The 19,608-nt window shown below is 42.3% G+C and overlaps 2 protein-coding genes across 2 annotated transcripts; one reads left to right on the top strand and one right to left on the bottom strand.

Annotated features, from left to right (window-relative positions):
• Positions 1 to 33: 33 nt before the first annotated feature.
• LOC117031691 (uncharacterized) lies at positions 34 to 13,011 on the bottom strand. The gene is made up of 5 exons (XM_033122262.1): positions 12,802 to 13,011; positions 4,968 to 5,147; positions 4,211 to 4,310; positions 2,370 to 2,500; positions 34 to 755 (listed from the first exon to the last, which is right to left on the bottom strand). Exons 1-5 carry the CDS (start codon positions 12,838 to 12,840, stop codon positions 462 to 464), a joined length of 744 nt encoding a protein of 247 aa, XP_032978153.1. The 5' UTR covers positions 12,841 to 13,011; the 3' UTR covers positions 34 to 461.
• Positions 13,012 to 14,197: 1,186 nt separating this feature from the next.
• Positions 14,198 to 19,465, top strand: EXOSC3 (exosome component 3). Its single transcript, XM_033122261.1, has 4 exons — positions 14,198 to 14,758; positions 15,527 to 15,676; positions 17,498 to 17,649; positions 19,021 to 19,465. The coding sequence occupies exons 1-4, from the start codon at positions 14,435 to 14,437 to the stop codon at positions 19,220 to 19,222; spliced, it is 828 nt and encodes a 275-aa protein (XP_032978152.1). The 5' UTR covers positions 14,198 to 14,434; the 3' UTR covers positions 19,223 to 19,465.
• The last annotated feature ends 143 nt before the right edge of the window (positions 19,466 to 19,608 follow it).

Below are 19,608 nucleotides of genomic sequence, written 5' to 3'. Positions count from 1 at the left end.
CCTATTTATCCACTGCCTTTGAGACTCTTTAAATACAACCATGTTAACAAGGAACTGATTTCAAATCACAGTCTATATAGACCAATTTCTGTGTAACACTATTTTTGAAAGCTAAAAATTTTCCAACTTTAAATTCCTGAAATTCACAGATGTCAGTTCATCAAAAATGCTTAAAGCATCCTCTGAACTCCTTTGCTCCTGATGCTCTTTTTAGATAACAATAAAAGTAAACAACTGGCAAAGGTTTCCTGAAATTGGCAAAGGTTTCCCCTAGGCCCAGGTATCACATGTTTCTAGATATCCCCAACACTTAGGATCTATCTCATCAAGCAAGCAGGGAGCAAATTTATTTACTCTCTTCCCTGTCCACTGACTAGATGTTTTCAGAAAACTACTTCCCCATTGATGTCTTCTAATGCAACATGCCTGAAATGTAAACATTGGCCTTTCCATTCAGGCTTTTATACTTTGGGAGCAGCAGGATCACTCTTGATGTCTTTGACATCACTGGTTCTGCCCATCAAATAGAACTCTTTGTTAGGAACAAGACTGACAAAATTAGCAAGACAGTTGGACATGGCATAAAAAGCTGAAATGGTAGCTATGTCCCAGGCATCTTCTCGGTTGAAGCCATGCACTTCAAGCTTTCTGAAATGGTCATCTGTTATGTCATCAGCTCTGGAAATAGCAAGTGCAAACTCCAGCATTGCCTTTTCCCGAGCAGGGAGGTCAGACTTTCTCCAGTTCACACAGACCTGCAAGAAAACACAGTCAGAAGCAGAATCTCTGTGCATCAAAATGCAGCCAATAAAACACAGGCCTAACGACATGGGCATTAATAAAAAAAATCCAAGGGTAAAGAGGCAAAGTCAGGCCATAATAAATTTTCCAGACAGATATCTTGGTCAAGTTCAATGGAATGCAAACCTGGAACTTTGGCTCAGTCCCACCTCTGCCAAGAAGTCTTCTTTACTCACTCTAAGAACTTCTTTCTTCACTAAACACCTATAGCATCAAAACTCTCAGAACCAGATTCAGACACTCTTAGTACATAAAGACCTCAAATCTTTTCATATGAGAAAAGTAAAGCTCAGATAATTATCCCTTTAATTCCCTAGGAAGTAGTATTTTTTATTACTACTCCCATTTTATTGGCAAAGGAACTGAAGCTCAGAGAGGTGAAGAGACTTCCCCAAGGTCACACAGCTAGACGAGCAGAGCTGGGATCTGAATCCAAGTGTATTGGATTCCAAAGACTATACTATTAATAATAATCATTACCATGCTGAAGCATAATACTACAAACTACTAAACACCTAAAAACAGAAGAATAGTTCAGGAAACCATGGTGTGACAGCACACCATATGGTCACTAGGGAGGCAATGCCTGAGAAACTGATCCTGGTTGAGCAAAGGTCTGGCGCTTAGGCAGAAGGCTCTGAGCAGGGGAAAGAGGATAATGTATCTGTCCTGAAGTTATCTTCAGGATAGCAACAGAGGCTCTCGGTGAACAGTTTGCAAGGTTTCCACTCAGGTAGGGCCAGGAGGGAAGATTGGGGAATGAAGACTGATGACCTTCAACCTCAGGAATAAATGCAGAAAACAGATATTTCTGTCCCCCCAGCTAAAGGATCAGGAATTTCACTATGGGGATCAGTAGGACTTTGTAAGCTTGGTGACAAACCCATGTTCACTATGTCTACCCTCAGTCCATTTCTCTGGGAAGAATTAGCATGACCTCCGACACCCAAATGACCCGACTCTGGATGAAGCAAGGAGAGGGTAAGCCATTGGCTGGGGCGTTGAGACCCATTTCACAACTAGTCTTGGTGGCAAAGAGCAGATGGAGGCAGTTCCAGAATGGGAGGCAGACAGGCCCAAGCTTGGGGTTAGCAGTAAGAAATAAAACCTACAAAACTGGCTTGGGCCCATTAGGAGTAACTTAGTGGGTAGACTACATTTGCACTGGAAAATGCAAACAGTATAATGTAACAGAAAGAGTGCATGCTTTGAAAATGGTTTCTGCCACATTCTAGCTGTATGCCCCATGTTAAGTTACAGCTCTGAACCTCAAGGGTAAAATGGTTATAATTAGGCTCAGCCTAGAGGGGGAGTTGTGTGCATTTGAGAGAATGTATGCCAAGTATCCAGTACCAGGTCTGGCACAAAGCTGGGGCTCAGTTGACCTCTAGCCCTAAACATCACGTACACACAGAAGCAGGTGGGCCAGTGATGGCGACTGAAAGGGAACTCAAGCAATGGGAAGAGCTAGAGACATGTGTTCTTTGCATCTTACAGTAGCATGTGCTTTTCCCTTTCCTCAGGTCTGAAGAGACCCTGAGACTGGCACAGGGGAGGCAGGCACTAACCTGGTCAGAGAGCACTGGGTTCTTCGAGTAGACCCTGTACTGGGCACTGTGGACAACCACACTGTATGGGCACCTGCTGGCCTGGCTGATCACCACTATGATTAGTTCCTTGTCAGCTTTGCTGAGCTGGCCTGTGGAGGAAAAGGAGGAGACCTGTCCACACACCCTGGACAGCAGCTCAGGAAGAACCTCGGCAGGCTCAGCCATATTTTAGCGATAGAGCTGCTCACCCACCTCCTCAGTCACCCATTCGTTTATGCATTCATTCCCAGTCCCTCACTACCAACTATCCTATTTTATTTTCTTCGTGATACTTAACACTTTCTACACTCAACTTGCTCTTTTATTTTATTTAGTTATTCATTGTTTTCCCCTCTCTAGATGCTGTTTGAAAGTCTAGACATTTTTCTGACTTGTTCACCACTATATCCCCAAAGGAGTACTTAATATGATATATAGTTGCTAAGAAATTATGTGTTGAATGAGTTACTAAATTCAAGGAACATTATCTGAGGCACATCAGGTACTAGACAACCACTTTTTAAAGACAAGGAAAAAGGAGAGAAGAGACTTCCTAAGCTCAGGAAACCTACTACTTGGGGGTAGGGAGAGGCAGAGAAGGAACGTATCCACTTTGGTACGCGGCACCATTCTGGGAACCTTACATTTGTAATCTCATTTAATCCTCACACCAGCTCTGCAGAATGGGCATTAATAACATTTTACTGGTAAGGAAATCAAGGCTTTGCGACATTTAGGTACTTTGTTGAAGTTCACTTTTTTTTATGGCAGAACTCAGACATGAACATGGATTTTGTCTCTTCCCACTAGAACAGAGAAGCTGTAGAAGCTGTAGAAAGAGAAGGCAGACAAGCACTCTGTATGCCACTGGAAAAGGACAGATGAAGGAGCCTGGGGAGTTCAGAGAAACAGAAATCCTAGTAAGTGAAGGCAGGTGAGGTGGACTTTGAAGGAAAGTTCATATTCACCAAGCAGAGAGATGAGAAAAGGCATCCCAGTAGCAATATAAAGTATGAGCAAAGTTAGAGGGGAGATACCTTGAAACCTGATGTTTTGGAGAGTAACAGAACATAAAGAGGGGCTCAGGGAAATGAGGCTGGGAGGATAGTCTGGTGTTAGGCCACGGAGAGTCATCATGATAGACTGTCTCTCAGTACCTGCTCTCCCCTCTTCCTTTAATAATAGAATCCATTAATTTTAGCCGGCACATGGCCATACAGCTTCCCTTGCAGCTAGATGTGATGACATGATGATGGGACTAAGTTCTCACCAGTGGGATGTAAATGGAGGTGATGTGTGTGACTTCCGTGTTGTTATCTGAAAGGGAAGGGATGTGTGCCTGCAAGGGCTCTTCCTTTCTCTTTCTGCTGGTCAGTGCTGAGCCAGAATGAGCATATAGACAGAGGCAATCTCAGATAGTAAACAACTTAAACAACTCTACACAGGCCCCTAGCAGCTCACATGGGGACTATTAGGTGAGAGAAAAAAATCACCTTGTTTAAACCAAGGTATTTTTGGGTCTTGGTAACAGCAGCCTAACCTGAATCCTAAGTAAGAAAGCCATGACTGCCAGGCTGAAGACCCTGAAATGTATTCAGGGGACTGTAGGGAGCCATCGATGGCTTTTAAGCCCAAAGTAATAAAGATAAGCTAGAGGTATTACCTATCTTATTTCAGTTCTATACCTACAAACATAAAACTACTTCAGACCTCAGCCTCAGAATCCAGAGAATGTCTCAGCCAACTACAGTCTTTCTAAACTTCCCCTAGCTCCAGTGATTTGGGACTAAGTGGGAAAGAACAATATTTTTCCATTTTACCTGTTTCCTTGTTGAAGATGATGTTGTAATAAGCAAAGAAGGCTCTGAATTCCAATGGCCGGTAAGACAACATTTTAAATATATTTGGTAAAAATCCTCTCTGCAGGGGAGGAAACAAAATACGTAATTGTAAAATGAAAACAGTAACTGGTAATCCCAATACGGTCTGCTGAATGCTACATGCAATCTTAGAAAGGCCACAGCCTTGGTGTCAAAGCACAATCCACACATACCTTTGCCTTTTAGGATATTGTAAGTGTTACTTCTAAAGGTGTATGTGAGTTCTTCTTGGTAAATCATTTTATGAAATTTAGAAATGAATGTCATAACTAAACCAAATGACACTTCTTGGAATTTAAGGTTTATTGATTTCCTACCTTTTTACAGAGGGTCTAGTGTTACTCATTTATTTCTAATTAAATTAGTAACAAGCTAATTCAATATTAGCAAAGTATTTTGTAAAGTTTTTTCATACATCCAATATCATTTTTCCTTCTCCACAACTCTGTCAGGTAGGTAAGACAGGTGTCATTATCCCCAGTTTACAGATAAGGAAACTAAGGCCCAAAGAGGTTGAGCGATTTGCCCAAGGCCATATCAAAAATAAGAGGCAGCCTTGGGATTTTGACATTGGGTTTTCAGTATGTTTTCCACAGTGGGAACTTGGGCAGGCTTGGTTAATTATTTCCAGAGATTCCATTCCAGCCAATAAAGTCACACTGGCTGTGTGACCTCCTGCACAAGTTGAGCGTCTCACCTTATTTTCTATCTCCTCCATGAGCTCTACAATGTCAAAAGGCAGGTCCTTCTTGTAGGGAACGGGGTAACGGCTGATGGGTTTGGACTTTTCTTCCTGCTGAGTCTCATAAAGGCGCAAGTTCAGGGTCACCACAGGCAACTTTTTCCAAAACCTATTTTTCACAAGGCACAGAAGAGCCTGAAAGGAAACAAAGACAGGTTTGGATGGGCTATAGAAGGAATGGCTTAGGTAGCTAATCTGTATATCTGGGCTTAAAGGAAAGATGGCAAACAGGTTCTACCTCCTACCTAGGCCAACTCCCATTGATTACAAGTCTTCCACCTTGAGCAGTTATGAAAAGCATTCTGGGTTCAACAAGAAATAATGCTGTAATCAATTAGTAATGTCTGCCAAGGGAAGGGGATATGAGGGCACGGTGGACGAAGTAACCTATTTGTAATTCCTGGCTTAAAGCCCAGATCAGACAGCACCTAATAGCAATAAAACCTCCTAGGGTTGGTTCTTCATGACCATGAAGATTTTCTGTAGCCCTTTTAAGTATACCAAGTGATTACCAGGATTTCATCATCTGCTGCTAACAACTGTAATAACTATTACATAATAAGTGCCTAATATGTGCCAGGTCTTTTACACACACTCACCACCACTCCCAATAATCCTGTATTTTACAGATATTAAAACTAAGGATCAGATAGGTTAGGTCACATTTGAGCCTGGATCCAAATTCAGATCTGTCTGACTCCAAATTCTATGTTCTTCCCACTCTGCAGCCCTCTTTTAAAAAAAACTGGGCAGCCGGTTGGTTCCATGGTTAGAGCACGGTGCTCTAACACCAAGGTTGCCGGTTCAATTCCCACATGGACCAGTGAGAAGAAACAGCTTGAGCTTGGAGCTGAGCCACAGGTGGGTGGCGGGTTAGTTCAGTGGTGCTCCTAACACCAAGGTCGCCGGTTCGAGTCCCACATGGGCCAGTGAGCTGCACCCTCCACAACTAGATTGAAAACAGCAACTTGACTTGGAGCTGAGCTGCACCCTCCACAACTACATTGAAAACAACGACTTGACATGGAGCTGATGGGTCCTGGAAAAACACACTGTTCCTCAATATTCCCCAGTTAAAAAAAACAAAAAACACTAAAAAGTGTAAGAAACTAACAATATTATAAATGAAGAGTGGGAAACAAATATAAATCTAAATGGGCAGTCCCTTCATGCCTTTTACTATACAAGTTTCTAAGAGCGATGCAAGAAAATTGAGATGATGCTTTTCTAGATAGCTCAGTCTGGCCAGCTAACCTGACTGTGAAGGGCAGTATAATAGAGGGCTGTGTGAAGCCAGACTGCCTGGATCCAATCCTGACTCTGCGCTTACCTGCTATGCGACCAGAGGCGGGTTACCGCTCTGCCCCTCAGCTTCTTCATCTGTCAAGTATGGACAATAATAATACCAAACTTACAGAGCTGTTATGAGGATTTAATGCGTTAATACATATAAAGCTCTTAAAACAAAGCTTTGCACTTATAAATACTATATATTAAGTAAAATGTTACAGGTTTAAAATAAGGGCGTGATTAAGTCTACTGGAGTACACTGTGGATCTATCAACTGACATTTGCTTACACATTCACTACTAGTCCACAGAAAAGATCTGAACAGCTCTCCTCCCACCCTTTGGAAACCCTTGAGGGGTCCTATCTATTGTAGCAGCTTGCCTGCCTGACATGCACCTGACACCTGACACCTCTGTGCCAGCACTTACATCCCACTAAAACGGAAGGCCTAGGCTGTGAAATTTTGTAAGTTGTTGTTGTTTGTTTTTACCTCAGCTTTCCCTACCCACTAGCTAGGGGGTGGCAAGTATCTGAGTAACCAGGCCACAGACTGGCCATGGTCCATGAGGCTACCAAGCCAAAAAAGCTCTGTCCACAGATTCATACTCTGGGATTTAAATATCACAACTGTATCTCCCTCTACTGGGACAGCCAGGACACAGCTACCAAGAGGGAATGCAAGTTCAGTATTGCCACAGCTTTGTCAGGAGAAGCTGAATGTGGAAGTTCAAAATGAGGCCTGCTGTCAGCCTAATGATTCAGCAAGAAATAGGACACAGGATTACGTACCTGGCACAGCAAGGAGGTGCCTTGTGTGATTGTGGGTAGACTTTGAGAAGAAACACAGCTACTCCCCCACCGTCCAGTTACACAGGACGCTAAGCTCAAAATACTGGACTCTTCTGGCAGAGTCACCCCTGAACTTCAGGTACAACTATGGAAGAACAGTAACTAGTAGAGAGGAGAGAGTTACCACCTGAAATAGCTGCAGACAGGTGATCCTATTTGCTCTACAGGACCCCAAGGAGGCTCAGCCCTAGGAAATACAGACACGATAGATGGTAAAGGGTTGAAAGCAGGTGGAGGAGCCTGCATACAATATGGCCAGATCACTTGGTCCCTGAGCCCAATGGCCAGGCTGTTATCCCCACTGCCACCCCCAAAACAATGGCTAGTTATTTTCTGAAGACATGAACTGTAGGTAAGAATGGTTGCCTCTTGGGATAGGGACTAGGGGAACTTTTTTTTTCATCTTCCCAAACTGAAATTCTGTAGCCGTTAAGCAATAACTTCCATTCCCTACTCACCCACGTGGAGGCCACTGTTGTTTTTCAAAAGACTTGTAGACTTTAAAACTATTTACCTACATTACTTACCAATAAATTAGAGTGACTATTTTCAAGGGTGGGAGTCACGTTACTGTTTCCCTCAAACGTTGTTTTTAGCCTAGAGTAAAATTTAAGTAGTCCCTGCAGGGATGTGACATAAAATATTCATAAAGCTGGACAACTATCCAGCCAAGTTTAAGTTAGTGGGGCTCTTCCTGGTATAGAAACTCATTCATAGACTTTCGTGCAATGCTCTTGATGTCCCAGTCGCTACGTTCCAGGTGTGTGTGTGTGTGTGCGCGTGCATGTATATAAATTTTTAAGTTTCAACCTGATGTGTCATGCTTGGGTGAGCTATGGAAATATATGAGGGACAGTTAGGTCCAACCTGGGATCAGAAGATATTCTCTGGAGGAGCTGGTGACCCAGCCCAGTGTTGAAGGAGAGGTTCAGAAGGAGGAGGGAGATTGGCTTAGTACCTTAAAAGGAATTTTAAGCAGAGTGCATACATGGCATGAAGAATAGCACAGATCAGGGCACGTATGTGAGACATTACAAGTGATTTGGTATTACTTAGAGGAAATGAAAGTCAGGGACGAGCAGGATGAGGGTGACAAGGTGAGCAAAGACCAGGGTCACAGAGAATCTTGGCTTTTTTTCCTATAGGTGATAAGATGCCCCTGGAGGATTTTCACACAGGAGAAAAGCATGGTCAAAGCTGTGTTTATTTTTTGTTTTGCAATAATTTTTCATAACAATTATTTGCTCCATCAGGCTGAACTGTCATTGAGAAGATATCTATTTTGCCCATCTCCACACTATTTTTTTTAATTATGAAAAATTTCAAACAAAATAAGAGAATAGAATTTAAAAAACCAACCATGTGCCCATCACCCAGATTCAATGATTAGAATTTTGCCATACTTGATTCATCTATCCTTCTCCTTTTTCTGTGGAAATAGTTTGTTTTATTGTGGTAAAATAAACATAAAATTTACCATGTTAGGTGTACAGTTCAGTGGCATTAAGTATATTCATAGTGTTGTGGAACCATCACCACATCACCACGATCCATCTCCAGAATGTTTTTTTTTTTTTTAATCTTCCCAAACTGAAACTCTATCCTTTAAACAATAACTTCCATTCTCCCCTCTGGCAACCACTAATCGACTTTTTGTCTCTCTAGTCTATTCTGGACATTTGATATACACAGAATCATACAATATGTGGTCTTTGTATCTGGTTTCTTTCACTTAGCATACTGTTTTCTAGGTCCATCCACGTTGTAGTATGTATGTATCAATACTTTGTTCCTTTTTAGTCTTGAATAACTTTCTATTGTATGGAATTGTTTACCCATTTATCAGCTGATAGACATTTATGTTGTTTTCACTTCTGAGCTATTATGAATAATTCTGCTATGAACATTCATGTGGTTTTTGTGTAGACATAGGCTTTCGATTCTCTTGGATATATCCTAGGAGTGGATCACCATGTTATATGGTAACTCTGTATTTAACATTTTGAGGAACTGTCAAATTGTTTTCCAAAATGGCTGCATCATTTTACACTCCTAGCAGTAATATACGAGGGTTCCAATTTCTCCAAGTCCTCACCAACACTTGTTATTATCTTTTGATTATAGCCCTACTAATGGGGATGAAGTGTCTCATTGTGGTTGTACTTTGCATTTCCTGGACTAATGACATTGAGCATCTTTTCATGTGCTTATTGGCCATTCATATATTTTCTTTGAAGAAATGTCTTCGATCCACTTTGAGTTAATTTTTGTATATAGTTTGAGAGGGAGGGATCCAACTTCATTCTTTTGCATGTGGATATCCAGTTGTCCCAACACCATTTGTTGAAAGATTTTTCTTTCCTCATTGAATTGCCTTGCCAGGTACCCTTGTTGAAAATCAGGTGACCACAAATGTGAGGGTTTACTTCTATATTTTCAATTGATCTACTTCTATCTTTATGCCAGTACTGCACTGCTTTGATTACTGTAAGACTTGTAGTAAGATTTGAAATCAAAAGTGTAAGTCCTCCAACTTCGTATATACATATACATAATATATATATATACATGATACATATATATCATGTGCCAAAAAAGGGTGCCAAAAAATGTATACACATTTTAAGAAAGGAAAACTGTATTAAAATTGTAATGCTCAATATATACCAATAACAAAAGATGAATACAAGTCATGTTTGACTTCTGCAATTACAAGAGGTGCTCAAAGTGGTTATCATCAGGGTCCAGACACTTCTGATTACCGCGAACTACTGCTTGAGCAACGCTGACCAAAGTGTCCACTTGTATACATTTTTTTGGCACCTCCAGTATTTATATTTTTATATATATATGTATATATATAAACACACACACACATACTGGTGTATATATAAGTGTGTGTATACACACACACATTAGAGTCCCTTGAATTTCCATATGAGTTTTAGGATCAGTTTGTCAATTTCTGCAATGAGGACAGTAGGGATTTTGATAGGAATTATTATCTTAACAATATTAAATTTTCTGATCCATGAACACGAGGTACCTTTCCAATTATTTAGATCTTTAACTTCTTTTAACAACATTTATAGTTTCTAGAGTTTAAGTTTGGCATTTCTTCTGTTAAATTTATTCCCAAATGTTTTATTCTTTTTGATACTACTGTAAATGGAATGGTTATCTTAATTTCATTTTTCGGTTGTTCAAGTGTACAGAAATGCAATTGATTTTTGTATATTATTCTTAAATTTAGCAACCATGCTGAACTCATTTTATTAGTTCTAATGTTTTTTTAAATGAATTCCTCAGGGTTTTCTATATATCAGATTGTATCACCTACGTATAGAGAATTTTACTTCTTCCATTGCAATCTGGATACCTTTTCTTTCTTTTTCTTGCCGAATTGCCTGGGATAGAATCTCCAGTACAATGTTGAATGGAAGCGCAGGGAGCAGATTTCCTTGTCTTTTTCCTATCTTTGGGGAAAAGCTTTCAGTCTTTTGCCATGAAGTATGATGTTAGCTGTAGGTTTTTTGCAGATGCCCTTTTTTTAAGTTCCTTTCTAATCCTAGTTTATTAAGTGTTTTTAATCATGACAGGGTACTGGACTTTTTCAAAAGCTTTTTCCTGCATTTGTTGAGATGATAATGTGGTTTTTGTCCTTTATTCTATTGATATGGTATATTACATTAATTGATTTCAGATGTTAAAAGAACTTGCAATCCTGGGATCATTTGGTCTTGGTGTATAATCCTTTATATACGTTGCTGAATTCAGTTTGCTAGTATTTTATGGAGGATTTCTGTATCTATATTCATAAGGGATGTTGATCTGTAGTTTTCTTTTCCTGTGGTATCTTTGGTTTGATATCGGTAATTCTGGCTTCATAGCATGAATTGGAATATGTTCCCTATTCTAATTTTTTTTGTTGTTTTTTTGAAAGAGTTTATGAAGAATGGGCATTAATTCTTCAAATGTTTGGTAGAATTTGTCTGTGAAGCCATCCAGAGCTGGTGAGAATCTATCTTATTGCTGTTACTGACCAGTTTGTTGATCTTACAACCTCATGAGACCTTGGGCCAGTTATCAATATATTGCCGCTCAGCTCTACACTCACCCTTCACTGCCTGCTCTGAGAAAATGGATCTGGGCCTTTAAAATATTTTTCCTTTGCTATCTATCATGAAGATAAGCTTTATAGGTAGAAGGCCCAGCAGAGGCATTGCAGGAAGAATAGGTTTTGCTTCCTGGCTGCAGTGTGCTCTCTGGTATACTTCCACTGAAGCTGCAGGGCAGCTTCTCCAGTATCTGCTCCTGTTTTGCTTGGTGGCCTGAAGAACCCAGCAGCCAGCCATTTTACCTTAAAAGTTTTGTAACAGGTTTTTAGGAGACCCCTCCACAGGAACAGCTTTCCCCAGCATCCTCGAAATGCCAGCAAGTTCTGGAGGGTGGATTTCTAGCAAGTTCCACTGGCACAGGTTACCAGTGACTTCTTGCCACTTAATGAGCCATAGCCATGCCCTCTCCAACAAGGTCTCAGTCAGTCATTCCAAGGGGGAGGGGCTCTTCTTGGGTGCTCTATCTCAGTACTCGGGGTAATACATGGTTCTTATATCTACTCTTACACTCTTTAAAGCTCTCTTTAGTTCTTCATAGACAGAATTCTTTGTGATTAAAAGCATCTGTAGCAAGTAGATGCTCATTTGTGCAGTAGTAATTCTGAGCATTTATGTTTACATCCTTTACTTGAATAAAGATATTAACATTACTTCCATGGAGTCTTTTGCTATTAATTTAATCAGCATGCAGTTAATTTGTAGTTTTTAGAAACCAGTAAACTTAAAAATGTTAAAGGTTCACTCAAATAGTACCTCTTTCGGCACACCTATCCTGACCCCTACCTTCCTCCCACACAGAGGTACTGTAACTATTTTATCCTTTGTAATTTTAGGGCTGACACTAATCAGGCTGCTACAGCCACTGTAACGCTTGGTATTTTCCTGTGAAGACAGTGAACCCCCTCAGGGCAAGAACCATCATCCAGCAAAGGCTCAACTAGTGTTGCAGACTGAAAAGAAAAAAATCGCCTAGCCTCACTAATCAACAAAGAAAAGCAACCGTGAGATTCCACTTTTCCAACTCCTTAAAGTAGAAAGATTACTAACGACGAAGTTCTGAGGAAAGAGTCTAGAAGACCGTGTTCCGGTCCAACCTTTTTCTGAAGGGCAATCTGGTAGTTTCCCGAAGAAAATACTCAGAAATGAGGAGGTATACTCCAGAGGGAGTCGAGAATGGCGCCCCTATTGCATTGACTCCCAGGCAACAAGCCCCCACACAGGGCAGATCCACCAGAAAGCCCCCATGCGCGGGCTGAGAGCGGGGCGTGGTCTCGACTCCGGAAGTGTGCCTGCGACTGCATTCCTCAATTGCTGCGGCCACTTGCACACCACGAAAAGGTAACACACACAGTTCGGAAACGCAAACTTCATAACTGCAACCCCCCGGGACCCTGGGACCAGACCGCGGGTGGCCGAAGCCCACTGGTCTCCACGCCCTCCCTCCGATCTTGGCTTCCCACCCACCCGCACGCGGGTGGACCTCGCATCCCCAGAAACCTGCACATCAACCCCGGTGGTGCTCTCTCACTTACCAGAGGCCGCAAGACGCCCAGGCTGCGAAGCACAGGCATGGCGGCACGCGACGCAGAGACCAGGCTGCCTTCCCCGTGCGTTCAGCCCTCTGTCCCGCCCCTCCGGGTGTGTCGGGAAAGGTTTGGCCCACGTGGTCCTGATGACCTGCCCCTCGGGACCGGAACTTCCGGTCTTCAGGGAAAGGACTTACTATTGGCCTCTGGTTTCATCTGTTGACTTGCGGGAGAGCTGGATGGATGCCTGTGTGCCACCCCTACAGGGAAGTGGACTTGATGGAGCTCCTTCGACAGGTGGGGGCAGTTTTTTCCAGAGTCTCCTCTACTGATGTGGGGTGCTTGACGGACAATCCTGGGATTACTTCCCCATCTCCCTGTCTGCCTGGCCCTGATCCTAAGTTATTGAGCACCTTTCGGGCACCGTCTCGGGCCAGCCACACTCGAAGCAGTTTTGGTCACCGATACCTACCGGTTCCAGGCCCTCTGGAGCTGGGTTGGAGTGGGAAGGTGAGAAAGAATTTGCACCACCTCTTCTGCCAGGGTAAGTGACCAAGAACAGTTCTTAAAATCTGCAAAACAACACAAGTTACATTTCAGTTGATTTCTTATTGAGTTGGCTCACCAATATCTTGCCAGATTTTGGGGGCATGTTATAGATGGTCTGTCTTAAAAATCCTAAAAATCTAAAAATTTGCGTTGGAAGCAGATGCCTCAAAAAGATGAGCAGAGGCAAGCGACTCCCTAAGAGTTTTCACCCCTGCTGGGAATCTGATGAAGCTCTAATTGGAGGTGCCATTTGGCAGAGGAAATGGTGATTTCAAGTTAAGAGCTCTAAAAGTCGGAAGAGCAGACCTGAAGTGCTATGGATTTGGAATTCAGCTATTTCTACATGGGCAACTAAAGTGTGCTCCCGGGAAAAGAGAAGCAAGGACTCAACTGCAGTTACTGATTTTCCCAGGCCATGTAAGGGTAGCTAAATTATGTGGAAACGTACATGTGATATGTTTATATTTACAGAAAAAAAAGTCTAGGGAGAAATACATACCAAAATGTTAACATCCACTCATTCATCAGGTATTACCTATTTTGAGCCACACCCTTGGCTACAAAGAATGAGAAGTAGATGACAGTCTAGCAAGGGAGACAAATGGGTGCAAGCCTAGTATGTTTTATTTTTCTTATTTTCTTTTTATTCTTCTCTGTTTTCCGTAGTGTGAATAGATATCTTCTCTAGCAACAACAGAAAAGGTTTTACTTTGTAAAAGAAAGATACTTTTTCCTTCTGAGAGCGGAGTCGGAAGGTAGGGCCAACTCCGGAAGCCACTCTACGCGGTGCCCAAAGTTCGCTCGGAACCCTAAGTGGGAGCGTGTTGTATCCCAGCGTGCGACCCGGAAGTAGAGGCTCTGCGCTCAACTCGAGCTGCGTGTTTCTTGTGCTGACCTGCAGGCTGCAGGGTAGGCAGCCGGCTAGAGACACGACAGCTACCTTGGAGGGACCCGCCGGCCTACAGGGATCAGGCTTCACAGACGTAGATTCAAGTCCAACAGACCGCTACTACCGAAAACGGAAAGCCTTGGGCGGGCTGCGATTGGACGCGGTGCTAGAAGGGGAAGCCGGAAACTGGTGGCGCCCGGGATGGCTGAGGCGGCGGCTGTCGCGGGCGAGTCCCTTGGGGGTGGCAGAGCGCGGGCGGCGCGCACTGTCCTAGGTCAGGTGGTGCTCCCGGGTGAGGAGCTTCTGCTGCCGGAGCAGGAGGATGCAGATGGTCCGGGAGGTGCAGGGGAGCAACCGCTGCGCCTAAATGCCGGGGCGCGCTCCCGGGTGCGCGTTGTGTGCGGTCCGGGCTTGCGACGCTGTGGCGACCGCCTGCTGGTCACCAAGTGTGGCCGCCTCCGACATAAGGAGCCCAGCAGCGGTAGCGGCGGCGGCGTTTACTGGGTAGACTCGCAGCAGAAACGGGTGAGTTGGGACTCCGGAGCAGTGGTACGGCCATGAGAGTGGTATCCTCACTCTGGGAAGACTTCTGGGAAGAGCCAGGGAAGGAGCGCTGGAGCCCTCCTGTATTAAGGCTAGCCTAGGGCCAAGCGTGTCTGGGTCCATCTCTGCATCTCCTATAGAGAGACTGAACAACTGGTACGTGGCTCTAGAAGGGCGACCGGGAGGGAAAGGAATCTGGAAATGTTGGCATACAAGGGATAAGGACTGTGAGATATGGTCATAGTCTTCAAAATCCCAAAAGTCAGGGAGAACCGAGCTTATCACGAGGGTGTCCCAAAATGTAGAACTATCAATGAGGGTATCACAGGGAGTTGTTTCTCTTAGAATAAGTAAGAATTTCATATAGGAAAATTTGTCTAACGATGAAATGGTCTTTCTTGGTTGTGAAGACCCCCTTTGCCACTGGACTTATGTGCAGACAGAAGCTAGGGACTTCGTGATAAGGATACTGAAGATGTATGGGATACCTGCTCAAGTGAACAGACTATTAGAAGCTGTAAACTTGAGAGTTACATGATGTGATTGTTTTTCTTTTACTGAAAGTGGCATATGATCAAGTTTGTTGTAAGATTTGTATTAATTTGTAAACCAGGATTTCAAAATATTTTCTAAATATCCCTAGTGACGAACATAATAAAGTAACCACTAAGGATCTGCTGAAGATATCTTCAAAGATATCTTGAAAATGATTGTTATTTATGGTTGTACTCATTCTGATTTCTTTCGTAGTATGTTCCAGTGAAAGGAGACCATGTGATTGGCATAGTGACAGCTAAATCTGGAGATACATTCAAAGTTGATGTTGGAGGGAGTGAGCCAGCTTCTTTGTCTTACTTGGCATTTGAAGGTGCAACTAAAAGAAACAGACCAAATGTGCAGGTAAAGATGGCAACCTTTGGTTTCAAAAGAAGAAAAGCACATATCCACATATCCAGAAGCCTATCTGAATTGTCTCCAAAGCATGACCTTTTCCCCCAGTATAGGATGATCTTCGAGCATCTGTGATCACTCCATGCTCCAAGAGTTCCTTTTGATGCTCCAGCTCTGGGACCAGAGCCACATACTTATATTACATTTGCTACATTGGGGGTTGTTTCATCTCAACTGTGTTGAAAGGTTATATCTGTTCTCTCTGTTACCTGTTATGTCCATATCTACTGGACATAGAAGTAAGCAAGCCATGGGCTTAGGAAGGAAGGAGGGATAAATGGTGCAAATTGCCTTATCCACCATCCATCCATCCTGATTGTATGTCCTGGGACTGTCATCTCACAACTTCAGTCACATCACTGTTTCCCAAGAATCTTCCTGGAGTTGACAGAGGAGTAGTCATGTTTCCTCAAGTTTTCTATTTGGGCTTTTCAGGTAGCATAGTCACATTTCCTGTACAACCAAACCAGAATTTTGGTTTCTTTGTCCCTTCTCACCTTACATATGTCTTTTGTTGGTTAATCCTATTGATCCTATTTGATTCTATCTCAAAGTCCACCCCTGCATCTCCATTTTGCAAGTTCAGGCCTTAGGTACCTCTTGATTAGAGTTGGTCAGTTACTTTCTCATTAACATCCCTGCCTGTACTCTTTGCCCTTCCATCCAGGATTTTGAGAGGTGAGCACTGAGAGCCTCACACACTCTGTAGGCTTTCTTCAAAGCATACAGATTTCCTTGGCATTATACTCTTAAGTCTTCCCTCATCCATAATTATATCTTCATACAGCTATGCTTGAACCACATCAAACTATGTAACAGCACTACTGAACTCATAATTTCCTGCCCATGTACATTTACTCAGGCTGTTCTCTGTCTGGATTGTTTAGTCCCCTTTTCAGCCTGTGGAACACAAACTCATCTTTTAAGACCCAGGAAAACACCAACACTTCTGTAAAACCATCTGTAATCTTCAGTCACTTTTTCTTATAACTTTGCTCTAGCACTTACTGCATTCAGCCTTTGATGAAGTTTGTTGTTTATATGTGCATCTCCACTGCCCTCCAAAACCAAATGCTTCTGAAAGGCAGAGAATGTTTTGTTCCTTCTAGTTCCTATAGTCACCAACAAATAGTAGGTACTAACAGAACAAGTTCATTCTCAATTTCCTTAGTTCATCATTTTGAAGTTCAAGTCTGAGGTTTTCACGTAAATCTTGCATGGAGAAGTGTCATTGTATTACCATTTTCCATTTTGCTTTGAATAATACCCGTGCCCGTAACTTTTCTGTCAATCTTCTGTAATTCCCGAGAACAGTGCTAATAGAACTTTCTGTGATGATGCTGTTTTACATCCACACTGATTAGTATGGGTGCCCCTGGCCATAGGAGTCTGTTGAGCCCTTGAAATATGGCTAATGCAAGTAAGGAAATGAATTTTTAGTGTCTGATTTGAATTAACTTAAAAGTAAGTGTAAATAACTACATGTGGGTAACAGCTACCAGATTGGACAGTGTAACCCTAGAGTGTGTTTCCTGGCTTTGAGATGGCTCCCAGTCTGGGGATTTCTGGTGGGTGAAGCAGGAGGGTACATGTGTTAATGTTGCCTTCTTTTAAGACCCAACTCCAGAGTGACTCTGGGAATTCTGGAGTGTAGTCAGTCCCTTAGCCACAGAACTGTAGGTGATTGGCATTGCTGCCTGTGGGAAAGAACCAATAGTAGCACCTATAAAATGGTTTGCTGAGAGGAAATAAACTTTTTAATTATTGTAGGTTGGAGATCTCATCTATGGACAATTTGTGGTTGCTAATAAAGATATGGAACCAGAGATGGTCTGTATTGACAGCTGTGGACGAGCCAATGGAATGGGTGTGATTGGACAGGATGGTCTGCTTTTTAAAGTGACTTTGGGCTTAATTAGAAAGTAAGTCCTGATGCCTCTGGTTTGCATGGTTTTGGGGGGGAGAAGGAGAACAGGACTTTATTGGGGAACAGTGTGTACTTCTAGGACTTTTTCCAAGTTAAGTTGTTATTCTTTCAGTCTTAGTTGTGGAGGGCACAGCTCAGCTCCAGGTCCAGTTGCCGTTGTTAGTTGCAGGGGGCGGAGCCCACCATCCCTTGCAGGAGTCAAACTGGCATCCTTGTGGTTGAGAGACTACTGGCCCATGTGGGAATCAAACAAGCAGCCTTCGGCGTTAGGAGCACAGAGCTCCAACCGCCTGAGCCAGTGGGCTGGCCGGTTTGCATGTTTTTTATAATTAATTACACCGTCTTAAAAAGCTGGCTGTTCTTTACGATTTGGATTCTCCGTAACATCTGAATCTCCTCAGAGTTAAAAAATCAGTATTCATTTTAGCACAGTTGTAAACTCATGCATTTAGTCCCAACCTCTTAATTCAAATACAAATTCAGATGTACTTGGCAGTTTAGTTTCTGTGTTGACATGGAGTCTTCTCTTCCAGAAGGTCTGCTGTTCCTCACAGCCAATATACTTAGCCCAAATGTGAAAACTGGCCTTTCCCCCTTCTAAGTCACTTGAATACAAATGCAATTTACAATTGTACAAAATCACCAAATTTCTCTAACAATGGGAGCCAGTACAACTCGGCTCATGTGATCCTCAGCTTATGTAGATATTCTCAGAAAGCTCCTGCTGTTTTGTCCTGGTAGATTTAATAGTTCTCAGAGGTATATTTTCTTAGGTGTTTAGTAGACCTTTACTTACCCAAAGCTGTGTCCTATTAAAGGGCTTTACTTCTAGATCCTGAAGTTCAGCACGATCTTGCATGCCTCTCTTTGCTACTTATTCTGCAGATTTGGAGAAATAGTTCAGAACATTAGAGAAGCATGTTAACCAAGTAGCACCCTTGTGGTTTGAAAAAGTTATTGCTTCTCTCCAGGTAGTTAATTTAATTCCAGACTTATACGGTCAGGAAAATAAGTTTGAAGTGTTCTTATAGCACTTTCAGAAGTACGATTCTAAAGCCTAGAATTAAGGTGCTCTGACAATGTAGGGGAAGAATGTTACACATTTTTGGTGAAGTTGGTGACACAGGGAGTTTGATTTCTTTGTAAAGGATAGCCCACTGTCGTGACCTCTAGTATACTGGTAAGTATAAAGCTTCCTGGAAGAAAGGGGCCAGCAAATGTTGTCACATGCTTTGTTCTTGGCTTGATGTTGGTGGGACTTTGAGTAACTATGGAGAACTGCCTAGAAAAAGAGTCCCCTCCTAAAGGAGTCAGGTCTCTCCCTGTCACTTTATTAAATTTCATTTCCTTTTCTCTTCCTCACCAGGTTGCTAGCTCCAGATTGTGAAATCCTACAGGAAGTGGGAAAACTCTACCCACTGGAGATAGTATTTGGAATGAATGGGAGAATATGGGTTAAAGCAAAAACCATTCAGCAGACCTTAATTTTGGCAAACATTTTAGAAGCTTGTGAACACATGACAACAGAGCAAAGAAAACAAATCTTCTCTAGGTTGGCAGAAAGTTGATATATGTGGACTTCTTTATGGGTCAGTTGAGCTAAGAGACTGTGGATTTCCTGGGGAAAATTTTTTTCAGATGAACCTCTCCCCATTAAATCTTCAGAAGACAAAATGTAAATGTTGTCTTATGAGTCTTAAAATATTTTTATAAAAATGTCACTGATTGCCACCCATGTTCTTGTGGGTGAGAAAAATTTTTATAAAATAACAGTGTGGTTTTTTAGTTCTTTACAATAAAGTTTACTAAAAGTTAGTTTTATGGTTTATTTCGTATTAAGTCCCTTAGTTTTTGCTAGAATGCAGCTTCTATAATAAATTGGAAGTGAGCATTAAAATAACAATTATTTGCTGGTAATAATAAAACATGTTAACCAAAGAAAATGTAGAATACA

The sequence above is a fragment of the Rhinolophus ferrumequinum genome, chromosome 12, assembly GCF_004115265.2.
Source record: "Rhinolophus ferrumequinum isolate MPI-CBG mRhiFer1 chromosome 12, mRhiFer1_v1.p, whole genome shotgun sequence".
In the NCBI taxonomy this organism is placed as follows: domain Eukaryota; kingdom Metazoa; phylum Chordata; class Mammalia; order Chiroptera; family Rhinolophidae; genus Rhinolophus; species Rhinolophus ferrumequinum.
Note: the sequence above shows the minus strand (reverse complement) of the source record. Positions and strands in the feature narration are given on the sequence as shown.